Here is a 21,721-nt window from a genome sequence, read left to right on the forward strand (position 1 = left end):
CGGAATAGGCAAAACACTAACTGAACAATAGAGAGCTTCCAAAGAAGACTTTGCTCAGACAGAGTAGATATGTTGTCATGAAGGAGAGAGGAAGGACATCCAGAGCCAGAGCTCCTGGGATTGCCAAACATACATTAAAAAATATATAGCTGGAAGATAAAATAAGGCAGAATGCTGAGGTTTATGATCAATGTAAAATTCATAAAACAGCTAATGTGGAAAGTACAGAGGAGAAGTACAAAAACAGGGAAGTTATAATAAAACAAAACTTAAAAACAACTGGTTAGGCTGAAGTATTTGTTCAATTTGGGTTCCATGTTATAAAATGGGATGACATAGTCGAAGAAAGGGTGGTGCTGAAGAAACTTATTAGTTTGGTCCCAGTGGTGACAGGCTTCAGCTTTGTGCAGAGACTGGAAGTACTGAGGTGGTCTCCTTGCAGCAGCGAAATTTGAGATGAGATTTGATAGAGAAATTAAAACCATGAAGAACAGAAGTAAAATGAAGAGACATTTTCTTCCAGAGTAGAACATCATGACCTTGAATGCACTGCCTGAAATAGTGGTACTTGCAGATTTTTGAGTGACATTTAGAAGAGAATGCTTGAGGAGAAAAACTACAAGGCTATGCTAATAGAGCAAATCCACATATGCTTAGTTGTAATGGTGCAGAAAAAGACCATTCAACCCATAATGTCAGCACTAACTCTTCCTATGAAAATGATGTTTAGTACCATTCTTCTGCCTTTTCCCACTAACGTATTGTTTCTATTCAAATAATTATCCAATGCCCTTTTGAATACCATGATTGAAACTGCCTTCACTGCATTTCAAGTGGTGCATTCTAGAGCCTAACAATCCTTACCATGTAAATAATTTTATTTGTTCCTGCACATCCTTCTCATTAGGTGGTGGCCTGAAGGCTACACTGAGAAACATATTTGGTCCTCTTTTATTCCTTATCTTCAATGCCATCTAGAATTCTCTAGGACATTCTCTTTCTCCAGCACTGCAGTGCTGTCCTTCATCAATGCTTCCGCTCCTCCTCATTTTCTTAGGGTCATAGAGTCATAGAGATGTGCAGCATGGAAACAGACCCTTCAGTCCAACCTGTCCATGCTGACCAGATATCCCAATCCAATCTAGTCCCACCTGGCAGCACCCAGCCCATACCCCTCCAAACCCTTCCTATTCATATACCCATCCAAATGACTCCTAAATGTTGCAATTGTACCAGCCTCCACCACTTCCTGTGGCAGCTCATTCCATACACATACCACCCTCTGTGTGAAAAAGTTGCCCCGTAGGTCTCTTTTATATCTTTCCCCTCTCACCCTAAACCGATGCCCTCTAGTTCTGGACTTGCCGACCCCAGGGAAAAGACTTTGCCTATTTATCCTATCCATGCCCCTCATTTTTTTGTAAACTTCTATAAGGTCACCCCTCAGCCTCCGATGCTCCTATCCAGGAATATTTAACACTCGCTCCTACCCTGCTTCCAGCCAGCTCTCTGTTACATTGTAATTAACAAGCGAAAATCAGTATGATCAAACTTCAGTTAATAGACAAATAATACACTGAACTAAAGAGAAGTGCTTTCACACAAACTAACAAATGCTATCAAGATATGCTGTATAATACTTTCTCTAGGCATAGCACTCTCGTCTGAGGTGTAGTATTAAGAGATCAAGTCCAGTATTACTCTCTGCTCTCTAGCAGGCTTAATTGTCCCAATCGCATTAATTTGAAATCTTTACTCTTCTACAAAAATCATTCAGCTTGAGTCTCTCAGACCCCATTTGCACTAACAAGGCCTACCTCACTGACACCCTGTTTTTTAAATCTCCAAAAATCCAATTCGTTCTGTTTCCTTCCTTTTAACAGTAAACAAATTCTTAAACTCTTCCTGTTTGTCTACAGCAGTATTTGCCTCTCCCTCTCTCTCTCTCTCTCTCTCTTTCTGTCTCTCTCTGTACTTCAAAAAAAGGTCCTCTTTACTGTAAATTGCTTTAATGTTGTGGCTATAACGTCCACCTGAACCATCTGGGCTACTTTGTGTTTCATTCCATAATATTGGAAATAAATTCTGTTTGTTTAAAACTTGGCAGTCGGACCAGTTAATTTGAAGTCATAGAGTCATAGAGATGTACAGTATGGAAACAGACCCTTCGGTCCAACCTGTCCATGCCGACCAGATATCCCAACCCAATCTCGTCCCACCTGCCAGCACCTGGGCCATATCCCTCCAAACCATTCCTATTCATATACCCATCCAAATGCCTCTTAAATGTTGCAATTGTACCAGCCTCCATCACATCCCCGGCAGCTCATTCCATTCATGTACCACCCTCTGCATGAAAAAGCCGCCCCACAGGTCTCTTTGAAATCTTTTCCCTCTCACTCTAACCCTATGCCCTCTAGTTCTGACACCAGGGAAAAGACTTTGTCTATTTATCCTATCCATGCCCTTCATAATTTTGTAAACATCTGTAAGGTGTTTAACCTCAACCTCTCTTGCTCCAGGGAAAACAGCTCCAGCCTGTTGAGCCTCTCCCTATAGCTCAAATTCTCCAACCCTGGCAACATCCTTGTAAATCTTTTCTGAACCCTTTCAAGTTTCACAACATCTTTCCGATAAGAAGGAGACCAGAATTGCATGCAATATTCCAACATTGGCCTAACCAATGCCCTGTACAGCCGCAACATGACCTCCCAACTCCTGGGAGAAAGTGAGGGCGGGAGATGCTAGAGGCCAGAGTTGAAAAATGTGGTGCTGGGAAAACACAGCAGGCCAGGCAGCCTCTGAGGAGCAGGAGAATCAACGTTTTGGGCATAAGCCCTTTCCTGTACTCAATACTCTGATCAATAAAGGAAAGCATACCAAACGTCTTCTTCACTATCCTATCTACCTGCGACTCCAAGGAGCTAGGAACCTGCACTCCAGGGTCACTTTGCTCAGCAACATTCCCAAGGACCTTACCATTAAGTCCATAAGTCCTGTTAAGATTTGCTTTCCCAAAATGCAGCACCTCGCATTTATCTGAATTAAACTGTGGGCAGCACGGTGGCACAGTGGTTAGCACTGCTGCCTCACAGCGCCAGAGACCCGGGTTCAATTCCCGCCTCAGGCGACTGACTGTGTGGAGTTTGCACGTTCTCCCCGTGTCTGCGTGGGTTTCCTCCGGGTGCTCCGGTTTCCTCCCACACTCCAAAGATGTGCAGGTCAGGTGAATTGGCCATGGTAAATTGCCCGTAGTGTTAGGTAAGAGGTAGATGTAGATGTAGGGGTATGGGTGGGTTGCGCTTCGGCGGGGCGGTGTGGACTTGTTGGGCCGAAGGGCCTGTTTCCACACTGTAAGTAATCTAAAAAAAACTCCATCTGCCACTTGTCAGCCCATTGGCCCATCTGGTCGAGATCCTATTGTAATCTGAGGTAACCCTCTTTGCTGTCCACTACACCTCCAATTTTGGTGTCATCTGCAAACCTACTAACTATACTTCTTATGCTCGTATCCAACTCATTTATGTAAATGACAAAAAGTAGAGGACCCAGCACCGATCCTTGTGGCACTCCATTGGTCACAGGCCTCCACTCTGAAAAACAACCCTCCACCACCACCCTCTGTCTTCTACCTTTGAGCCAGTTGTGTATCCAAATGGCTAGTTCTCCCTGTATTCCATGAGATCTAACCTTGCTAATCAGTCTCCCATGGGGAACCTTGTCGACGTCTTACTGAAGTCCATATAGATCACATCTACTGCTCTTCCCTCATCAATCTTCTTTGTTACTTCTTCAAAAAACTCAATCAAGTTTGTGAGACATGATTTCCCACGCACAAAGCCATGTTGACTATCCCGAATCAGTCCTTGCCTTTCCAAATACATGTACAACCTGTCCCTCAGGATTCCCTCCAACAACTTGGCCACCATTGAAGTCAGGCTCACTGGTCTATAGTTCCCTGGCTTGTCTTTACCGCCCTTCTTAAACAGTGGCACCATGTTTGCCAACCACCAGTCTTCCGGCACCACACCTGTGACTATCGATTATACAAATATCTCAGCAAGAGGCCCAGCAATCACTTCTCTAGCTTCCCACAGAGTTCTCGGGTACACCTGATCAGGTCCTGGGGATTTATCCACCTTTAACCGTTTCAAGACATTCAGCACTTCCTCCTCTGTAATCTGGACATTTTGCAAGATGTCACCATCTATTTCCCTACAGTCTATATCTTCCATATCCTTTTCCACAGTAAATACTGATGCAAAATATTCATTTAGTATCTCCCCTATTTTCTGTGGCTCCACACAAAGGCCGCCTTGCTGATCTTTGAGGGGCCCTATTCTCTCCCTAGTTGCCCTTTTGTCCTTAATATATTTGTAAAACCCCTTTGGATTCTCCTTAATTCTATTTGTCAAAGCATCTCATGTCCCCTTTTTGCCCTCCTGATTCCCTCTTAAGTATACTCCTACTTCCTTTATTTTCTTCTTCGGATTCACTTGATCTATCCTGTCTATACCTGACGTATGCTTCCTTCTTTTTCTTAACCAAACCCTCAATTTCTTTAGTCATCCAGCATTCCCTATACGTACCAGCCTTCCCTTTCACCCTGACAGGAATATACTTGCTCTGAATTCTTGTTATCCCATTTCTGAAGGCTTCTCATTTTTCAGCCATCCCTTTACCTGCGAACATCTGCCTCCAATCAGCTTTCGAAAGTTCTTGCTTAATACCATCAAAATTGGCCTTTCTCCAATTTAGCTCCAATTTAACTTTTAGATCTGGTCTATCCTTTTCCAGCATTATTTAAAATCTAATAGAATTATGGTCACTGGCCCCAAAATGCTCCCCCACTGACACCTCAGTCACCTGCCCTGCCTTATTTCCCAAGAGTAAGTCAAGTTTTGCACCTTCTCTGGTAGGTACATCCACATACTGAATCAGAAAATTGTCTTGTACGCACTTAAGAAATTCCCCTCCATCTAAACCTATAACACTATGGCAGTCCCAGTCGATGTTTGGAAAGTTAAAATCCCCTACCATAACTATCCTATTATCCTTACAGATAGCTGAGATCTCCTTACAAGTTTGTTTCTCAATTTCCCTCTGACTATTAGGGGGTCTATCATACAATCCCAATAAGGTGATCATCCCTTTCTTATTTCTCAGTTCCACCTAAATAATTTCCCTGGATGTATTTCCAGAAATATCCTCCCTCAGCACAGCTGTAATGCTATCCCTTATCAAAAATGCCACTCCCCCTCCTCTCTTGCCTCCCTTTGTATTCTTCCTGTAGTATTTGTATCCTGGAACATTAAGCTGCCAGTCCTGCCCATCCCTGAGCCATGTTTCTGTAATTGCTATGATATCCCAGTCCCATGTTCCTAACCATGCCCTGAGTTCATCTGCCTTCCCTGTTAGGCCCCTTGCATTGAAATAAATGCAGTTTAATTTATTAGTCCTACCTTGTCCCTGCCTGCCCTGACTGTTTGACTCACTTCTGTTCTCAACTGTACCAGTCTCTTTCCTCACTATCTCCCTGGGTCCCCCCCCCCCCCCCCCACCTTACTAGTTTAAATCCTCCCAAGCAGTTCTAGCAAATCTCCCTGCCAGTATATTAGTCCCCTTCCAATTTAGGTGCAATCTGTCCTTCTTGTACAGGTCACTTCTACCCCAAAAGAGATTCCAATGATCCAAAAATGTGAATCCTTCTCCCATACACCAGCTCCTCAGCCTTGCATTCATCTGCTCTATCCTCCTATTCCTGCCCTCACTAGCTCGTAGCACTGGGAGTAATCCAGATATTACTACCCTTGAGGACCTCCTTTTTAGATTTCTGCCTAACTCTCTGTAATCTCCCTTCAGAATCTAAACCTTTTCCCTTCCTATATTGTTTGTTCCAATGTGGACAATGACCTCTTGCTGGCCCCTCTCCCCCGTGAGAACATTCTGCACCCTCTCTGAGACATCCTTGATCCTGGCATCTGGGAAACAACACACCATTCTGCTTTTTCTCTGCTGGCCACAGAAACGTCTGTCAGTACCTCGGACTACAGAATCCCGGACTACAGACTACACACAATTGATCTCTTGGAAGCTGACATACCCCTTGTTGCATTACAGTGAGTCTCAATACCAGAAACTTGGCTGTTCGTGCTACACTCCCCTGAGAATCCATCGCCCCTTACATTTTCCAAAACAGCATACCTGTTTGAAATAGGTATATCCACAAAAGACTCCTGCCCTAGGTGCCTACCTCTCTTACCCTTCCTGGAGTTAACCCATCTATGTGACTGTATCTGAGACTTTCCCCCCTTCCTATAACTGCCATCCATCACACACTGTTGCTGTTGCAAAGTCCTCATCGCTTCTATCTATCTCTCCAACCAATCCACTCGATCTGATAAGATTCGCATCCAACAGCATTTATGGCAGATATAATCAGCAGTAACCCTTAAACTCTCTTTAAACTCCCACATCTGACAAGAGGTACATATCACTGCAAATGCCATTTTTGCTTCTTCACAATCTCTTAATCTGGGAATATCCACTGTACACTTATCTAAAACATATAGCTAAGTTACGGTCTGGGCTACCTGCTTAAAAATGTTTTGAGGAGTCAGGACTGGTCCATAACACCCTTGAACTCATTCAATTCCATATAATAGGGAAACAAGTTCTTGGCTCAAAGTCCAGATATTCTACCCCCTTTGTTACAACTGTATCTGTGCAATTAGTAGAAAAATCATAATTTCAACCCCTTTGTACAGCATTTCCCAAAATCAACATTGGAAGTGAAGATAACAAGTATCTAAAAATCTAAACATGATAGGATGGGCTGCCTAGGAACATTCACTGCCACTGAATGTACATCTTGATGTTTGTCTAAATTACTGATATTGAATGGGGAAAGATGCCCACTTGAAGATGGGGAATAGCTTTATTGAACATTACACTAATATTAAATTACTTATTCTAAGTTTCTGTGAGACATCCAAACTAAAAAGAGTAAGTACACATTACTGCTATTGAAACATTCTGTTGCACAACTTAGAGATATTTGACCAACTGGAATACGACAACACACTGGTTAGCTCCTCCCAGGGACCGTTGGTTATCTCCTGATGGGCAAAGCTCATTTTGTGATGCCAGTTAACCTCTTCACAAACTGTCTAATACATTGAGTCATTGTAGAAAGTGTGAAAACTTTCACTTAATTTGAATAGGTTTCTGTTTGAGTTTCAGCCTCTTGGCATCTAGACCTCATAATCTTATTTCCAAGCAGAGGGGTTGCATATGTCTTCACTAACACCCTTCACAGAAAGTTGTTTCACTTTCAGCTAAAGAAGACATTTTGTAAAGACCAACATTTGTAAATTCATCTGCGATAATACTGCATGATAATTGATGCCATGAATGCAGTGCCATAGGAGATTTGCACTATTGGGTATGGTTCAGTTACTCATTAGCTGAACTTATCAAGCTGTTAAGATCCTATTGTAGACAATATTATTGATGTTTTTCATGAATTTTCATGTTGCACTGAATATTTGCTTTTTTCTGTTGTTTTATATTCCTCTTCAGCATTTCAAGCTGCTGGTTGATAAACTTAATGCCAAAGGAACAGGAGTTGTAACTAAAGCACTCATCGAGGCCTTCAGAGTCTTGAATAAGGTTTGCATATTTTTCGTGCTTTTTTCAATAATTGACTGGGATTAATGGGCAGTTGTGTTCTGTTGGGTCTCTGCATAATGTGAGTTAAAAAGCTTTTACTTTGATATTTGGTGATTTCGGAAACAGTTAGTGATGGTGCAAGCTTTAAAAGGTCTGAAAGATTTAAAATGTTGAATGGTGTTCTCAGGTACTTTGTTTTCTAATGTTCCCAGGCAACCTATCTTATCCCACTTATATTTTTAGTTACTTAATACCTTCATTTCCTATGTTGATTTTGGGAAATGCTGTACAAAGGGGTTGAAATTATGATTTTTCTACTAATTGCACAGATACAGTTGTAACAAAGGGGGTAGAATATCTGGACTTTGAGTCAAGTACTTGTTTTCCTATTATATGGAATTGAATGAGTTCAAGGGTGTTATGGACCAGTCCTGACTCCTCAAAACATTTTTAAGCAGGTAGCCCAAATCGTAACTTTGCTATTTGTTTTAGGTAAGTGTACAGTGGATATTCCCAGAGTAAATTAACTGGTCCGACAGCCAAGTTTTAAACAATAGAACTTATTTCCAATATTATGGAATGAAACACAAAGAACAGAAAATAGAATACCGTATAACTTATCCTATCCAAAAACCCAACAGACTATCCCAACTGAATGATGCTGTTCTGGAAATACTTGCAACAGTCCCAATAAACACACGCCTTAGCATAATGAGTATAAATGAAACAAACCAGGACTTACAGGATTGAAGATAAAGAAAACGAGTATCTGGCTGGACTTGTCCCAGCAGCCTTTCTTCACACACACTGCTGATGAACTGAATCAAAACTCTAATCTAAGCAAAGGCTAGCTACACAGTGAGCTGGCCACTCCCCTTTTATTACCTTTTTTAAAGACATGAAAGCCTCAGGCCGGAGGCATTATCTGTTAGGGGTAAACAAAATGGTCCCGAATAAACATTTCAAACCCAGCCTAGTTAGAGCCTGGCTAATTATCCCCTCTGTGGGGAAAAAAAGCTCAAGGGCATAGTAACCCTGGAAAAGACCAGCATTGTGACAAAGGAACACGTTTATGAAATTGTGGACCATTGTGTCATTGTATGCAATGGGTTTTTGGTGCAGTATAAAAAAAGTCAAACAGAGGTAGACCTGCCAGTGCAGTGTACACAGGAAACTTTTAATGTGTCTTATAACCAGCACAGCACAACCAGATTGCATCTGTGCTTTGCTTGATTTATGTTTGGCTCCTTTAAATGTTAAAACTTATGTTTACTTAGTTTTAATTTGGATTGGAAAACCCATTTCTTTGTAAACTCCCTACTCCAGTCTATAATGTCCAGTCAGCTTCACTCATTTCATTGATGTTTCTTCGTAAAGTTCATTGAATCTTTTTGGCATCGAAGATCTGAAAGAAATGAAGCAGCAGAAACAGAGGAAGGGTACTCAAATGGAACAAGAGACACAGGAAGTGGCCTTCAGCAGCACACTGAAGTCAACAAATTATACAGACCCACTCAGTGTAAAAAGCCAGTGCTTCCTGAAGAAACGTTTATGGTTCATTCTTCCCACGGTCTGATATAAACACAATCTATGAATGAACCTTTACCATCCTGAGTCACCATTACACTGAAGGACAGGATCCTGAAATGTAACATAAACACAATTGTCCTTTTTAACTACATCCATTTTATTGTGCTTGTTGTGGTTTCTGATGTATTCTTTAATTCCAGGGCTGAATTTTTGCCATACAGATGGAAAAGAGGAGCTGAGTCTGTCACATTAGAAATTTGCCTATAGGGGTTGGGGAATCTGCTGATTTCCAAGTCAAGATTTTCCACAAGGTGAATTTTTAATTCCAATGTAGATGAGCTTTCTGCCCACTTCGAGCCACTGTTGGCAAGAACAGAAGTCGACTGGATAGTGTGTGGGACTAATTTAGACTCCTCATGGCAGCTGTGACTGAGGTTGTTGATTGTTCGAAGGGAGAAATCTGCTGATTGTGCCAAAATTATAAAAGCACCAGAAATGTGGCAGAAAGGTTAGAGACCTGTTACTGGAGTGCTTCATCTCATTTCATTGATACTGAACCGGGTCTAATATTGGGGGCCATGAGAGGAAGGAAGTCCTCATCTGGCTGGTGGCAGGTGGAATTCACCTTGTGGTGCCACTCAGTCCAACTTCATCTCCCTCTATCATTAATTCTTTCTCCTTTCTTATCACCTGCTCATGCTCTGCCCTCAATAATTATCTCCTCCAAGACCTCACTATGCTCAAAACCCACTGCTGTTTGCAGGGCAATGCTCTATGGAGTGCATCAGACCACAACAATCCCAAAGATTCTGGCAGGAAGTGTGTTGGACAGCAATACTGTCTGGTCCAGACTTTCATCTTTTGGAGTCAAATGCTGTTTGATTTTTTTTTTCAATTGAGCAGGTAGCATTGTATATGTTGTCTTTGTGCCTCTGCCTGGGATGCATGTAGAGTGATGCTTTGCTATATTTTCAAGGGATATCCAACAGCCCTGGTACCCATCGACAAGTCTTTAGAGTTTGAGGGAATTCTGAGATAGTATGGATCAGTAGAAGATGAAGGCTTCATGGCAGCTGCAAAGAAAATGACCACTTGTAGAGGAAATGCTTCTTGTGCTCACAGACATTTTGGATTGAAGGAGCAGAAGCCCTTATTGTTGATGAACTCACTTTTCAATCCCTCGATACCTTGGTCACATGGATACAATGAATGATACTCTGCAATTGGAGGAGGCAGGAGTTGGGTGGGATGGCTGAGAAATCCACTTCCCTCTCTTCCTTCAAGAAACTGACTGTCCGGCAAGGAATGTTCTGGCACAAAGGCCATCAGCAAGCAGCAAGACACTGTGGTGTGTACCCATTTGCAGGATGCCACAAAGGTTTGCAGCTGATCCTTGAAAGGAACCAATAAGGAAGAAGTTCAACACTGCACTTTGAAGGCTCTTGACTGGACTTGACAAATAGTGCTGTGAGGTGGAAATTCTTCAGTGAAGAAGTGATAGATCTCTGACACCATCTACCTGGAGAATCACAGTCTCCCGAGACACTCAGTCTCAGTCACCTCAAGATAGCTTCATCTTTGGCGGAAGAGCTTGTGTAGAGGGAACAGCTTTCTTTTCCCTTTTTTCTCTCCTTTTTCCTCTTGAGGCCCAGGAGTTTCACTGTTCCTATAGAGGGTATTGCCTCTCTTTGTCACTGCATGCAGAATCTGTCCAGCGGTAATGATAGTTGAAGCATTTAATTTGGACAGGTGGCTGCTTTGTTGCGATTGGCAGCTGTGCCTTTACTCTTCTGCCCCCCCATGATTTGGAAAAGCCAGGATAATAACCATATTCAGTGTCTGAGTGCCAACTCTCTTCATCGCCTGCACAAAACTAACCTTCCCAAGTTCCAAGTCTAATTTGCCGTGCTAACCCTTGTGGGGCTAGGGTGATATCCTGGTGCAGCCGTAATCAGACTCCCCACTCACCTCTTTCCAGTTAAGTCGCTGGTTTTGTTTGAGACTTTGGTGGGATCCAAGTAAAACCCCTATCCTGGGGGCTACAAAGTGATATGTAATATAATCACTAGCCTGCCCACATTTCAAATAGTTACTTTATGGTTGCTATGCTCTGTTGGAAACTCAAAATCATTCCCTGCATGAAAATCTGTACACCTACCCTCTAGCAGGACATGTACAACATTAATGTGACATTTTCCTTTGATAGCTGACTCTGTGATAAATTGCTGATATGGTGTCTGCTAGTGTTAAGTTGTACAACTAATTGGAATGATTATTATTTTCCTGATGCAGAATTAATTTACACCGTACAGTTATTCTGAAATTGTTTATTCTTTTATGAAAACAAAGTTTCTGTTTGTATCGTGTAGTCATTTTTGATTTTTGAACTTTGACTCTCTTCAATTCTTGATGCTGCTACTGAAATCTACATTCCTTCTGTTAGTTTAATGAGACAGGACAAGGCAGCCTGTGTAACCAAGCCATCATGCTGATTACAGATGGTGCAGTTGAGGATTATGAATCTGTATTTGAACAATACAATTGGCCTGATTGTAAGGTATGTGCATATTTGAATGGTCTGTGCTATACTCATTGAAAGACAAACATAGCAAATCAACTACAGAAGTCAGTGGAGCCTTTATACATGTCAACACTATTGTGAAGGTGTAGAAGTAGCACAAGATTGTTCATTCCTTTCCAATGGTGGAGGCAAGAGAAATTGCCATTATTGCCAGTAAATGTTTCTGTCCATTTGCAAGACAACTTTCCACATTTTTATGTCCATGTTCGAAAGAATGGGTTGATTCCTTTTCATGCTTGAAATTTTAAAATGAAGGTAATATACCTATTGTATATTAGACTACATGTAGCTTGGTATCAGAAACCAGTCAGCCAGATTCGTTAAGTCCACATTTGAAAGAATGGATCGATCCCTTTCCATCTCCGACTCCTCCATTGGCTGCAATATGCTTGAAATTCATATATACATCTATGCCTGACGTGCCCTTGACCTTCACACGTTTCCATATCTGCACGTGACTCCGCACGCCTGCTCCTGCATGCACACTCCCCTGCACTCTCTTAAAACTCTGCAGATTCATTTAAAAAGAATACTTGAATATTTTCCAAAGTCATTTTCCACACACAAGTTGACATTGAGATTTTTTTCCTGGCTCAATTATGACTGGTTGAATTCTTGTGTTTTTATATAACCAGTGTTGTAAATTCAACATTCTCCTTCAAGAATTCCCCACTTGCAGTAATGAGGCTTTCCTGTGAGTTTTCAACTCTCAAAATTGGTGAGATGGATTTTGGAGAAAGAGAGAGAGAAGGCAAGGATTCCTTCCCTTGTGGCAATTTTTCTCTGTACTTAAAACCAATATTTTTCTGTCCCAGAGACTGAGTCATGTGTTATCTCCTATGTATTGTTGACTTTGTGTCTCCATTCAATCAGCTTGTTCTTCACAAATATAACCTTTGCTTGCTGCTATATCTAATTTCCTATGCTTTGTAATGTCTTTTTTTTCTCAGAGTTCATGATATATGTCCTATCAATGATATTTTAAATTAATATTTTGTATAACGTATCATTTTAATTTACTACACGTCCACCAGAATTTCACATTAATGAATCCTCAATATTTCTTTAAGACTATTAACTAGTTTTAAACACAAGACATGCCAGTACTATGTCAGATGATATGCAGCTTATACTGTGAAATACAATGAGTTGGATATGCTTTTACATGGTCACATTATCCTGTTCAAATGGATGTCAAATATAGTGTCTGATGAGAAAGCTTGGAATGCAAGTGATATTGAAGCGATACACAGAAATATGACTTTCATAGTTTACTTTGAAATGACTGTTCTTCAGGAACAAAAAAGATAAGAAAGTACAACCCAAAATGTACTATTCCTCGTGTGTGAACAGGCCAGTGCTGTAATGAGAGAAAAGAAAGAAGAAAAGATTTAGGGAGAATGAGGGTTATTTTCTTAATGAACTAATGTCAGTGTCTCCAGATTCCTGGGACAAAGAATTTGAGAGGAGATGTTAGCATCAAGTTTTTAAGTCCCGGTGGAGAAAGAAGTGAGGCTGGCAGGCATTAATAATGGCATTGCTGGCCAGTGTACCAGTTTGTATTAGCATGATATTTCTCATGAGAGGAAAGTTTGGAACTGGTAACCTGCCCAGTTAAGACATGAGGACAATTAATATTAACAAACTCATTGCTGACTTGTTATGGGCTTTTTTTTATTTTAATGGGGTGCATCAGGGACATGCTATATGTAGATTGAGAATAACATTAGGGGATACCATACCACCAACATAAGTGGACCAATGTAGAGAGTGTGGCTGAGAGGAACACTGAAGTTTTGACATGCAGGACTGTATGGTGTGCCGCTGTTGGAGGGACACTTGGGGGTTAGATTTCCAAATAGTATTAGGAAGACAACTGAACACATGAGGAAGACAGTAGCAGATAATTGGAATGCAACTCTTCGATCTTGGTCTGAGTGGCTTTGAGGAACAACATTCTCAAGAGCACAGAGTCCAATCCCTGGAGATAAGGAGTGCAGAGGAGAGGTACAATGGTCAGGAAGGCAACAGAGGTCATAGCCTCCCTGAACTACCTGGACATGTCAGAGAATCAGTATTGTAGAAAGCTGCACCTATAAATGCAACTGGTTCTTGAAATTTTCATCTTTGTGACAGATGAACTTGCACCTCTGAGCACAGCTCATTGTGCCATGCCATTAGTCATACAAGCTACTGTGTTCAGCTTCTTTGCCTCCAGCTCCTCCCAGTGATCAGTGGGGGATCATTGTGGCAGCTTGCAGGTCACTGATGCTTTATGTGCAAGAACTCGACACTACATACAATATTAAACTGTTATAACCTAATTGGCATAGAGGAAGTGAATTTTATCTCTATTGAGATTTCCTCTGCTGCAGGGCATCAATCAATTGTGTCAAACTGGCCATCAAGTCATGACTGACCATCTAATGGGAATCATCAACAGGAAGGATTTGTACTCCAACCTTCCATCCCTGCAACTATTAAATTTCCTATGGGTATGCATATGCTGCAACTCTCCATTCCATCTCCTGAAATCAATGAATGAACTGTGCAGAGATCGCTACTCACCTCTTCACATGACCTTGAGGTGGAGGTGCTACAGCTGAAGTTATCTGCTCATAAAGGCCACCACAGAGCACACCATTGGCTTTCTGAAAATACAGTTTTGGTATCACAAGCAATTGGGAGGCACTCTGCACTGTACTGCACAGTGCTCAGCTGCTCCCCACCTACTCCCCCCCCCCCCCCCCCCCCCCACACATTGTCTTGCTTTACCACTTTTTTAGATTAGATTAGATTAGATTATTTACAGTGTCGAAACAGGCCCTTCGGCCCAACAAGTCCACACCGCCCCGCTGAAGCGCAACCCACCCATACCCCTACATTTACCCCTTACCTAACACTACGGGCAATTTAGCATGGCCAATTCACCTGATTCACCTGACCTGCACATCTTTGGACTGTGGGAGGAAACCGGAGCACCCGGAGGAAACCCACGCAGACACGAGGAGAACGTGCAAACTCCACACAGTTAGTCACCTATGTGGTGTTTCCTTTAAAACCATGAATAAGAGAGGAAGCTGCTCGCTTGTCTCCACTTGAAACTGATGTTTAGTTGTCCTCTTCATGGAGCTGTCCTGGCCTCAATGTAGGGGTAGCAGCTCTTTCTGCGCCCCGCTGCAGAGATGGTTCTTCTGTTTGAAGGATTAAACAGACTAACGATGATGATGCTCTGTTAGTTGTCGAACACTTATTCTCGTAGGTGACTGCTTCGACCCTTAATGTTTTGATTTCTGGAAGGAAGTACTATTTAATGTTCTAGCATCTCCTCCAAACATCTCTCTTCCACCAATGCCAATGACAGGTCCATTTGACATGTACTCTGTGTATAACAGTGCACTGCTGAGTCTTGCCAAACATAGCTCTCCCTGGGGCTGGCCACCTCTGGGGAGCTCATGCACTCAAAATCCCAAAATCTGACAATGCACACGTGCTGAGCAGATTGCTTCAATCTTAGCCATGGCCCCAACTACCTTAGGTGCTCCAAAATGTTGGTACACATCTGTTGCTGTGGGTAAAAGTCGATCCATCTTTCTTGTGATTGCCCAAATCCTGCATCTGCGCTTTGCTAACCATACAGTTGAATTTATCTGTCATCTTTTGAGAGCGACTACCCATTGCAACTTTTCATTCCATCATCTTCAGAAACAGACAGATGCCTTGTTTAGTGTATCGCTGATGGAGCAAGAATTTGGTCAGCTTCCATATGGTTCCATTCTAACCTATTAGTTTTCCTTCAGGACTCCCTAGGTGGATGGATTTGTGCTTCATGCCTTTCAGTGTGGAAGTTACCATTGTAACTTGATATGAAGCAGAAGCATTTCTCAGGATTTCTAAGATTTGCTTTGGATTATATTTTCTGCAATCACACCCACCAGATGTATAAGAGAGACCTGCACACAGTACGTATGGTCTGTCTAGGGCTTAACATTGGGATGAATTTTCAGGCAACTTCACGGAGGATTTTTCCATGAGCTGTAGCAAGTTTTGCAACACAGTTCTCTGCTTCTCTCATTAAGTAGGCAGTATGCTTCCACAGCATTAGTCTTAATGTCTTGCACTCTCTTTTGCTCAGCAGTGGTGAAAGTGGGTGCATTTTCTGACATTCATGCTGAGAGCCATTTTTAAAGCCTAGATGTGCATCAGTTCAAATATTCCATGCCAGGCACAGCCCTTCACAGTTCCACTGTGTGAGAAAGGATACGACTAACGTTGCCTGCCTATTCCAAAGCTATCACTTTGGTCAATATTGTTTCCATGATCTAGAAGAATGCACAGCAATACCACAAGAAGTTAACTCTCCTCTTGTCTCTGTTACCTTATGTTCACTCTAGCACTGCCAACTGCACCCACTTCCACCAAGGTTCATGGTATACCACTCTCACTGTTATATCCTCCATCCCCCTTCAATGGCTCTCACCAGCCCTACTCCCTCAAACTATTACCCCTAAATGCCCTCTATGCTTCCTAATCATTCACTCTGGACACCTTGCCGCTGTTTTCCCATCTGTAGCAACATCAATTGTTGTACCAGCCACTTTATCTCACTCAATCTGTGGCCTACATTCATTCCAGAAAACAGTGGCCACAGATTGGTAGGGGGCAAAATGGGTGATGGGGTGCCAATTATTTATCTGTTCATTCTCTGAGGAGAGAATCATTTCCTTAGTGGGAGGGGACACAAGCCATTCCAACCTCCATGTCCCTGCAAGCAAGTAAGATTCATTGTGATGTGCTATGTTGCTCTCAGATTGTCACCACTTTGGATTCTTTACATGCTCAAGCCTCTGGCTCTATTGCACAACTTATTCCCCCTCTTGTCTTTTGCAGGTGAAAGAATGCCACTCCTGTGGATATAACTCTTCCTCCACCTCTGAGGAAGAAATCATAGATTCCTCAAAAGGTGCACTGCTAAATCTGTCTCTTGTATCCTCTACCAGTCAGATACTGACACTTTGGTGGGTACATTAGCCAGAGTATCATTGGGACCACATTTTGGTAAACAAGTCACTGGCACATCTCTGCTGGCTGAGGAAGAAGGCCTTGGTCTCTGGTACTCAGAGGACTGCAAGAGACCAGACACTGACTCAGTCCCAGGCAGGAGAGGAAAGCACTTTGTGTCCAAACAACAGGCAGGCTTGTTGAAGACACTTGGGAAATTGGATCTAAGGTTGGAGGAGTCCACTAATGCTGTCTGTACAGTGCTGCCTCTGGAATGTGTACATCTGTCTCCATGGACATGTTGGCAGTTGCCATGGAGAGCCAGGCTCCGCAGAAAGCGCATCGAAGGTGATAGGGGGTGAGGGTGTTCAACCTAATTTCAGGTGCCCATTCTACCAAGGAGACAAGGTAGTACCAGTATGAATGCATCTGTAGGAGGAATCACATACAGACTCCTTGTTGGTCCTGGGCATGTGATCTTCGCCAGTTTCTGTAGTCATTTGTTGTGTTATGGCTACAGCTGATAACAGATACTCAACCCAGCTTTATTAGCTATGTCATATCCCTACAGTGGAAGATTATAAATATGGTAGAATCAATTACACTTCTGCCCCTGCATCCATAAGACCAGTAAAAGGTAAAATTGTATCTAACAGCATGTTACAAATATTTAGTGTTCAAAATGTGAAGAAGGCAGCTCCAAACCGTTTGCAGTTTATGAGACCTTGCAATGTGCGACTCTTTACAGGGCTACAATGTAGTATTCTTTCCCAGTCAGTAGAATTTCATTTTAATATGCTATCAGAATTTGGATGAAAGCATGATGACAACTGAATCTTTCTTTCGAGGGTTTTCAGTATAATGATTAATCATTGTTGTGGTTAGCATCCTTTGTTAGGTAGTCATTCTGTTTACCAAATAATAATGGTAACTGGAACAAGATGAAATTATTATTGCAGCTCTGGAATTATGCATTTACTTTGATATTTAGTCCAAAATTACTTGTGTGTTAACATAAAGGACTCCTTCCTATTTTTAAGATTATTGGTATGATTTTAGAAGTTCCTTTTGTGATTTTAGATATTTTCTAATCAACCACATTAGAGATGTAATTACATACCTTAAAACCAGGTGAGATTTGAAACCAATTCTGCCAGCGCAGAGGTAAGGACACTACTACCGCGCTACAAAACACTCCCCTTTGTGATTTTAAGCTTAATAATTTGGAGAAAACAAAATTGTAACAATGCTTTGCAATGGGTCGCTGGACTCAAAGCATTAACTCTGATTTCTCCCCATGGATGCTGCCAGAACTGCTGAGATTTTCCAACAATTTCTGGTTTTGTTTCCAATTTCCAGCATATGCAGTTCTTTCAGTTTTTTGTAACAATTCTTAACTGTCATTGGCATAATGCGGAATTCAAGATTAAAATTAAAGAATTAGCAGAGCAAGTTAGACTTTCTAAATTTGGAGAATTAGAGAACTTTGGAGAACTTTGGAGAAATTTGAAGAACTTTGAGAATTAGTTTCTTCCTTTTCTTTAATTTTTAACTCTTCAACAAAATGATCATCACAGCACACATATCCCTTGACATTGTCATTAAAGGATTTTTGCAATGAATTCCACTTTACTTACTTTGGCAGGTGCGTGTATTTACATATCTGATTGGCCGGGAGGTAACATTTGCAGAATATGTTAAATGGATAGCGTGTAACAATAAAGGTAAGAAACTTGTTTAAAAATGACTATTTTACTTCTCTTGCAGAGTACAGTAGCATAAAGATTACTTTAGTGTTTTAGTAATCCAGAGGCTTGAACTAATGATTCAGTGACATGAATTCAAATCTCACCATGGCAGCTGGGAATTAAAATTAAAGAAATGTTTAAAAAGCTAGTAAAGGGAAGAACAAGCATTATGCAACTAGATTGTTGTAGAAACGCAAACAGTTTACCAATGTTCTCCAAGAAAGAAACCTGTTGTCCTTACTGATCAAGCCTGTACATGACTCTAGATTCACAGCAGTGGGGTCAATTCTTCACTGCCTGCTGAAATAACCCTGTAAATCACTTTGTTATATTTAAGATGACAACTACCTTCAAGGGAAATTAGGGATAACACTCAAGTGAATTAATTATGAAAGGTCAGTTGTAGGTAGACATTTGGAATTAATAACACTTCTAAACTGTAAAATTATTAGAAGTAGGTCTCAAATTTGTTTACTTGTTCTGTTAAAGGTTTTATTTCAGTGACTCTAGAACAGGCCAGGAGCAAAAGCCCAAAAATTATATTCCTCAATCTCTGATTTCCTATCCTGTAAATTTTAATATGCACAAAATCATGGTGAGCAATTTCTTGGGCCCCAGTTTACACCCCACAAAATTATTGCATTTATAGAATGTGGAACATAGAAAAGTATAGCACGGAACAGTCCCTTCGGCACATGATGTTGTGCCGAGGATTATTCCTAATCTAAAACAAAATAACCGAACCTACCCACTCCTCAATTCACTGCTGTCCATGGGCATTTTCCCTAATGATTCTGCTTCCATCACCATCACTGGCAACGCATTCCATGAATTCACAACTCTCTGCGTAAAGAACCTTCCTCTCACATTCCCTCTATACCTTCCTGCTAATATCTTAAAACTATGATGCCTCATGCCAGTCAATCCTGCCCTGGGCTATTGACTCCATCCATGCCTTCTCATTACCTTGTATACATTGATCAGGTCACCTCTCTTCCCCCTTCTCTCCAGAGGGAAAAGTCTGAGTTTAGTCAACCTCTCTTCATATGACAAGCCCTCCAGTCCAGGCAGCATCCTGGTAAACCTTCTTTGCACCTTCTCCAAAGCCTCTGTATATTTCTATAATGGGCGACCAGAATTGGACACAGTATTCCAAGTGTGGTCTCACCAGGGACTTGTAGATCTGCAGCAAAACCTTGCGGCTCTTAAACTTGATCCCCCTGTTAATGAAAGCCAAAACGCCATATGCTTTCTTAACAACCCTATCCACTTGGGTGGCAACTTTGAGGGATCTATGCACTTGATCACCAAGATCCCTCTGTTTTTTCACACTGCCAAGAATCCTGTCTTTAATCCTATATTCAGCATTCAAATTCGACCTTCCAAAATGCATCTCTTCCCATTTACTTAGGTTGAGCTCCATTTGCCATTTCTCAGCCCAGTTCTGCATCCTGTCAATGTCACACTGCAGCCTGCAATAGCCCTCAATACTATCAACGGCACCTCTAACCTTTGTGTCATCGGCAAATTTACTAACTCACCCCTCAACCTCCTCATCGAAGTCATTTATAAAAACCACAAAGAGCAGAGGCCCAAGAACAGGGTCCTGTGGGACACCACTCATCACCAACCTTCAGGCACAATACTTTCCATCTACAACCACTCTCTGCCTTCTGTCGGCCAACCTGTTCTGAATCCAGATAGCCAAATCTCCCTGTATCCCATACCTCCTGACTTTATGAATGACCCTACCATGGGGAACCTAACCAATTGCTTTGCTGACATCCATATACATCACATCCACTGCTTGACCTTCATTGACCTGTCTCGTTGCCTCCTCAAAGAATTCAATAAGATTTGTGAGGCATGACCTGCCCCTCACAAAGCCATGCTGACTGCCTTTAATCATGCTCTGCTTTTCCAAATAGTCATAAATCCTATTCCTCAGAATTATTTCCAAAACCTTGCTGACCACAGACATAAGACTGACTGGTCTGTAATTGCCAGGGATTTCCCTATTCTCCTTCTTGAAAAGAGGAACAATATTCACATCCCTCCAATCCTCTGGTATGCCTCCCATGGAGAGTGAGGAAGCAAAACCTTCGCCAGCAACTTAGCAACCTCTTTTCTTGCTTCCCGGAGCAACCTAGGATAAATCTGGTCTAGCCGTGGGGACTTATCAATCTTAATATTTGCCAAAATTTCCAGCACATCAACTTCATCAATCTTGATCTGTTCAAGCCTGTTTCCCAGCTCCTCAAAATTCTCATTCACAAAAATGTTGTTTTCCTTAGTGAAAACTGAAGCAAAAAACTCATTTAGGGCTTCCCCTATCTGCTCAGACTTCTCACACAAGTTCCCTACGCTATCTCTGAGTGGCCCTACCTTCTCCCTGATCATTCTTATATTCCTCACGTATGAGTAAAATGCCCTTGGATTTGCCCTAATCCTTCCCGCCAACCCTCTTTCATGCCCCCTTATGGCTCTCCTCGGTCTGAGCTCCTCTCTAGTAAACCTGTAATCCTCTAAAGCTGTGCTAGATCCTTGCTTCCTCCACATTATGTAAGCTGCGTCCTTCCTTTTGACGAAAAGCTCCTCTGTTCTCATCACCCAAGGCTCCTTGCCCCTTCTTACCTGTCTCAGAGAAACAAATTTCTGCATCACTTGCAACAACTGCTCCTTAAACAGTCTCCATATGTCTGCTGTGCCCTTTCCATGGAACAATTGTTCCCGATCTGTACTTCCCAACTCCCGTCTGATAGCATCATAATTTCCTTTTCCTCAATTAAATATCTTTCCTCGGTAACTGCACCTTTCATTCTCTAAGGCTATGGTAAATGTGCGGCAGTTGTGGTCATTGTCACCAAAGTGTTGTCCCACCATGGGATCTGACACCTGTCCTGGCTCAATGCCGTGCACCAAATCCAAAATGGCCTCTCCCCTCGTTGGTCTGTCTACATACTGAGTAAGGAAACCCTCCTGAAAACACCTGACAAAAACTGCTTCATCCAAACATTTGCGCTAAGGAGGTTCCAGTCGATATTGGGAAAGTTGAAGTCACCCTTAACAACAACCCTGCTATATCTGCATTTTTCCAAAATCTGCCAGCCTATGAGTTCTTCGATCTCCCTACTGCTATTAGGGGGTCTGTAGAAAACCCCCAATTCGGTGGCTGCTCCCTTGCTGTTCC

The 21,721-nt window shown here is 42.0% G+C and overlaps 1 protein-coding gene across 6 annotated transcripts in view; it reads left to right on the forward strand.

Moving 5' to 3' along the window:
- Positions 1 to 21,721, forward strand: part of LOC140458136 (voltage-dependent calcium channel subunit alpha-2/delta-4-like) — a 491,615-nt gene that overhangs the window by 105,128 nt on the left and 364,766 nt on the right. For all 6 annotated transcript variants that reach the window (XM_072552257.1, XM_072552261.1, XM_072552258.1 and 3 more), the window contains exons 10-12: positions 7,582 to 7,671; positions 11,645 to 11,758; positions 18,429 to 18,507. In XM_072552257.1, coding sequence (XP_072408358.1) covers positions 7,582 to 7,671; positions 11,645 to 11,758; positions 18,429 to 18,507 — 283 coding nt within the window. The remainder of the gene's footprint in view (positions 1 to 7,581; positions 7,672 to 11,644; positions 11,759 to 18,428; positions 18,508 to 21,721) is intronic.

This window comes from Chiloscyllium punctatum, chromosome 32, assembly GCF_047496795.1.
Source record: "Chiloscyllium punctatum isolate Juve2018m chromosome 32, sChiPun1.3, whole genome shotgun sequence".
NCBI lineage: Eukaryota > Metazoa > Chordata > Chondrichthyes > Orectolobiformes > Hemiscylliidae > Chiloscyllium > Chiloscyllium punctatum.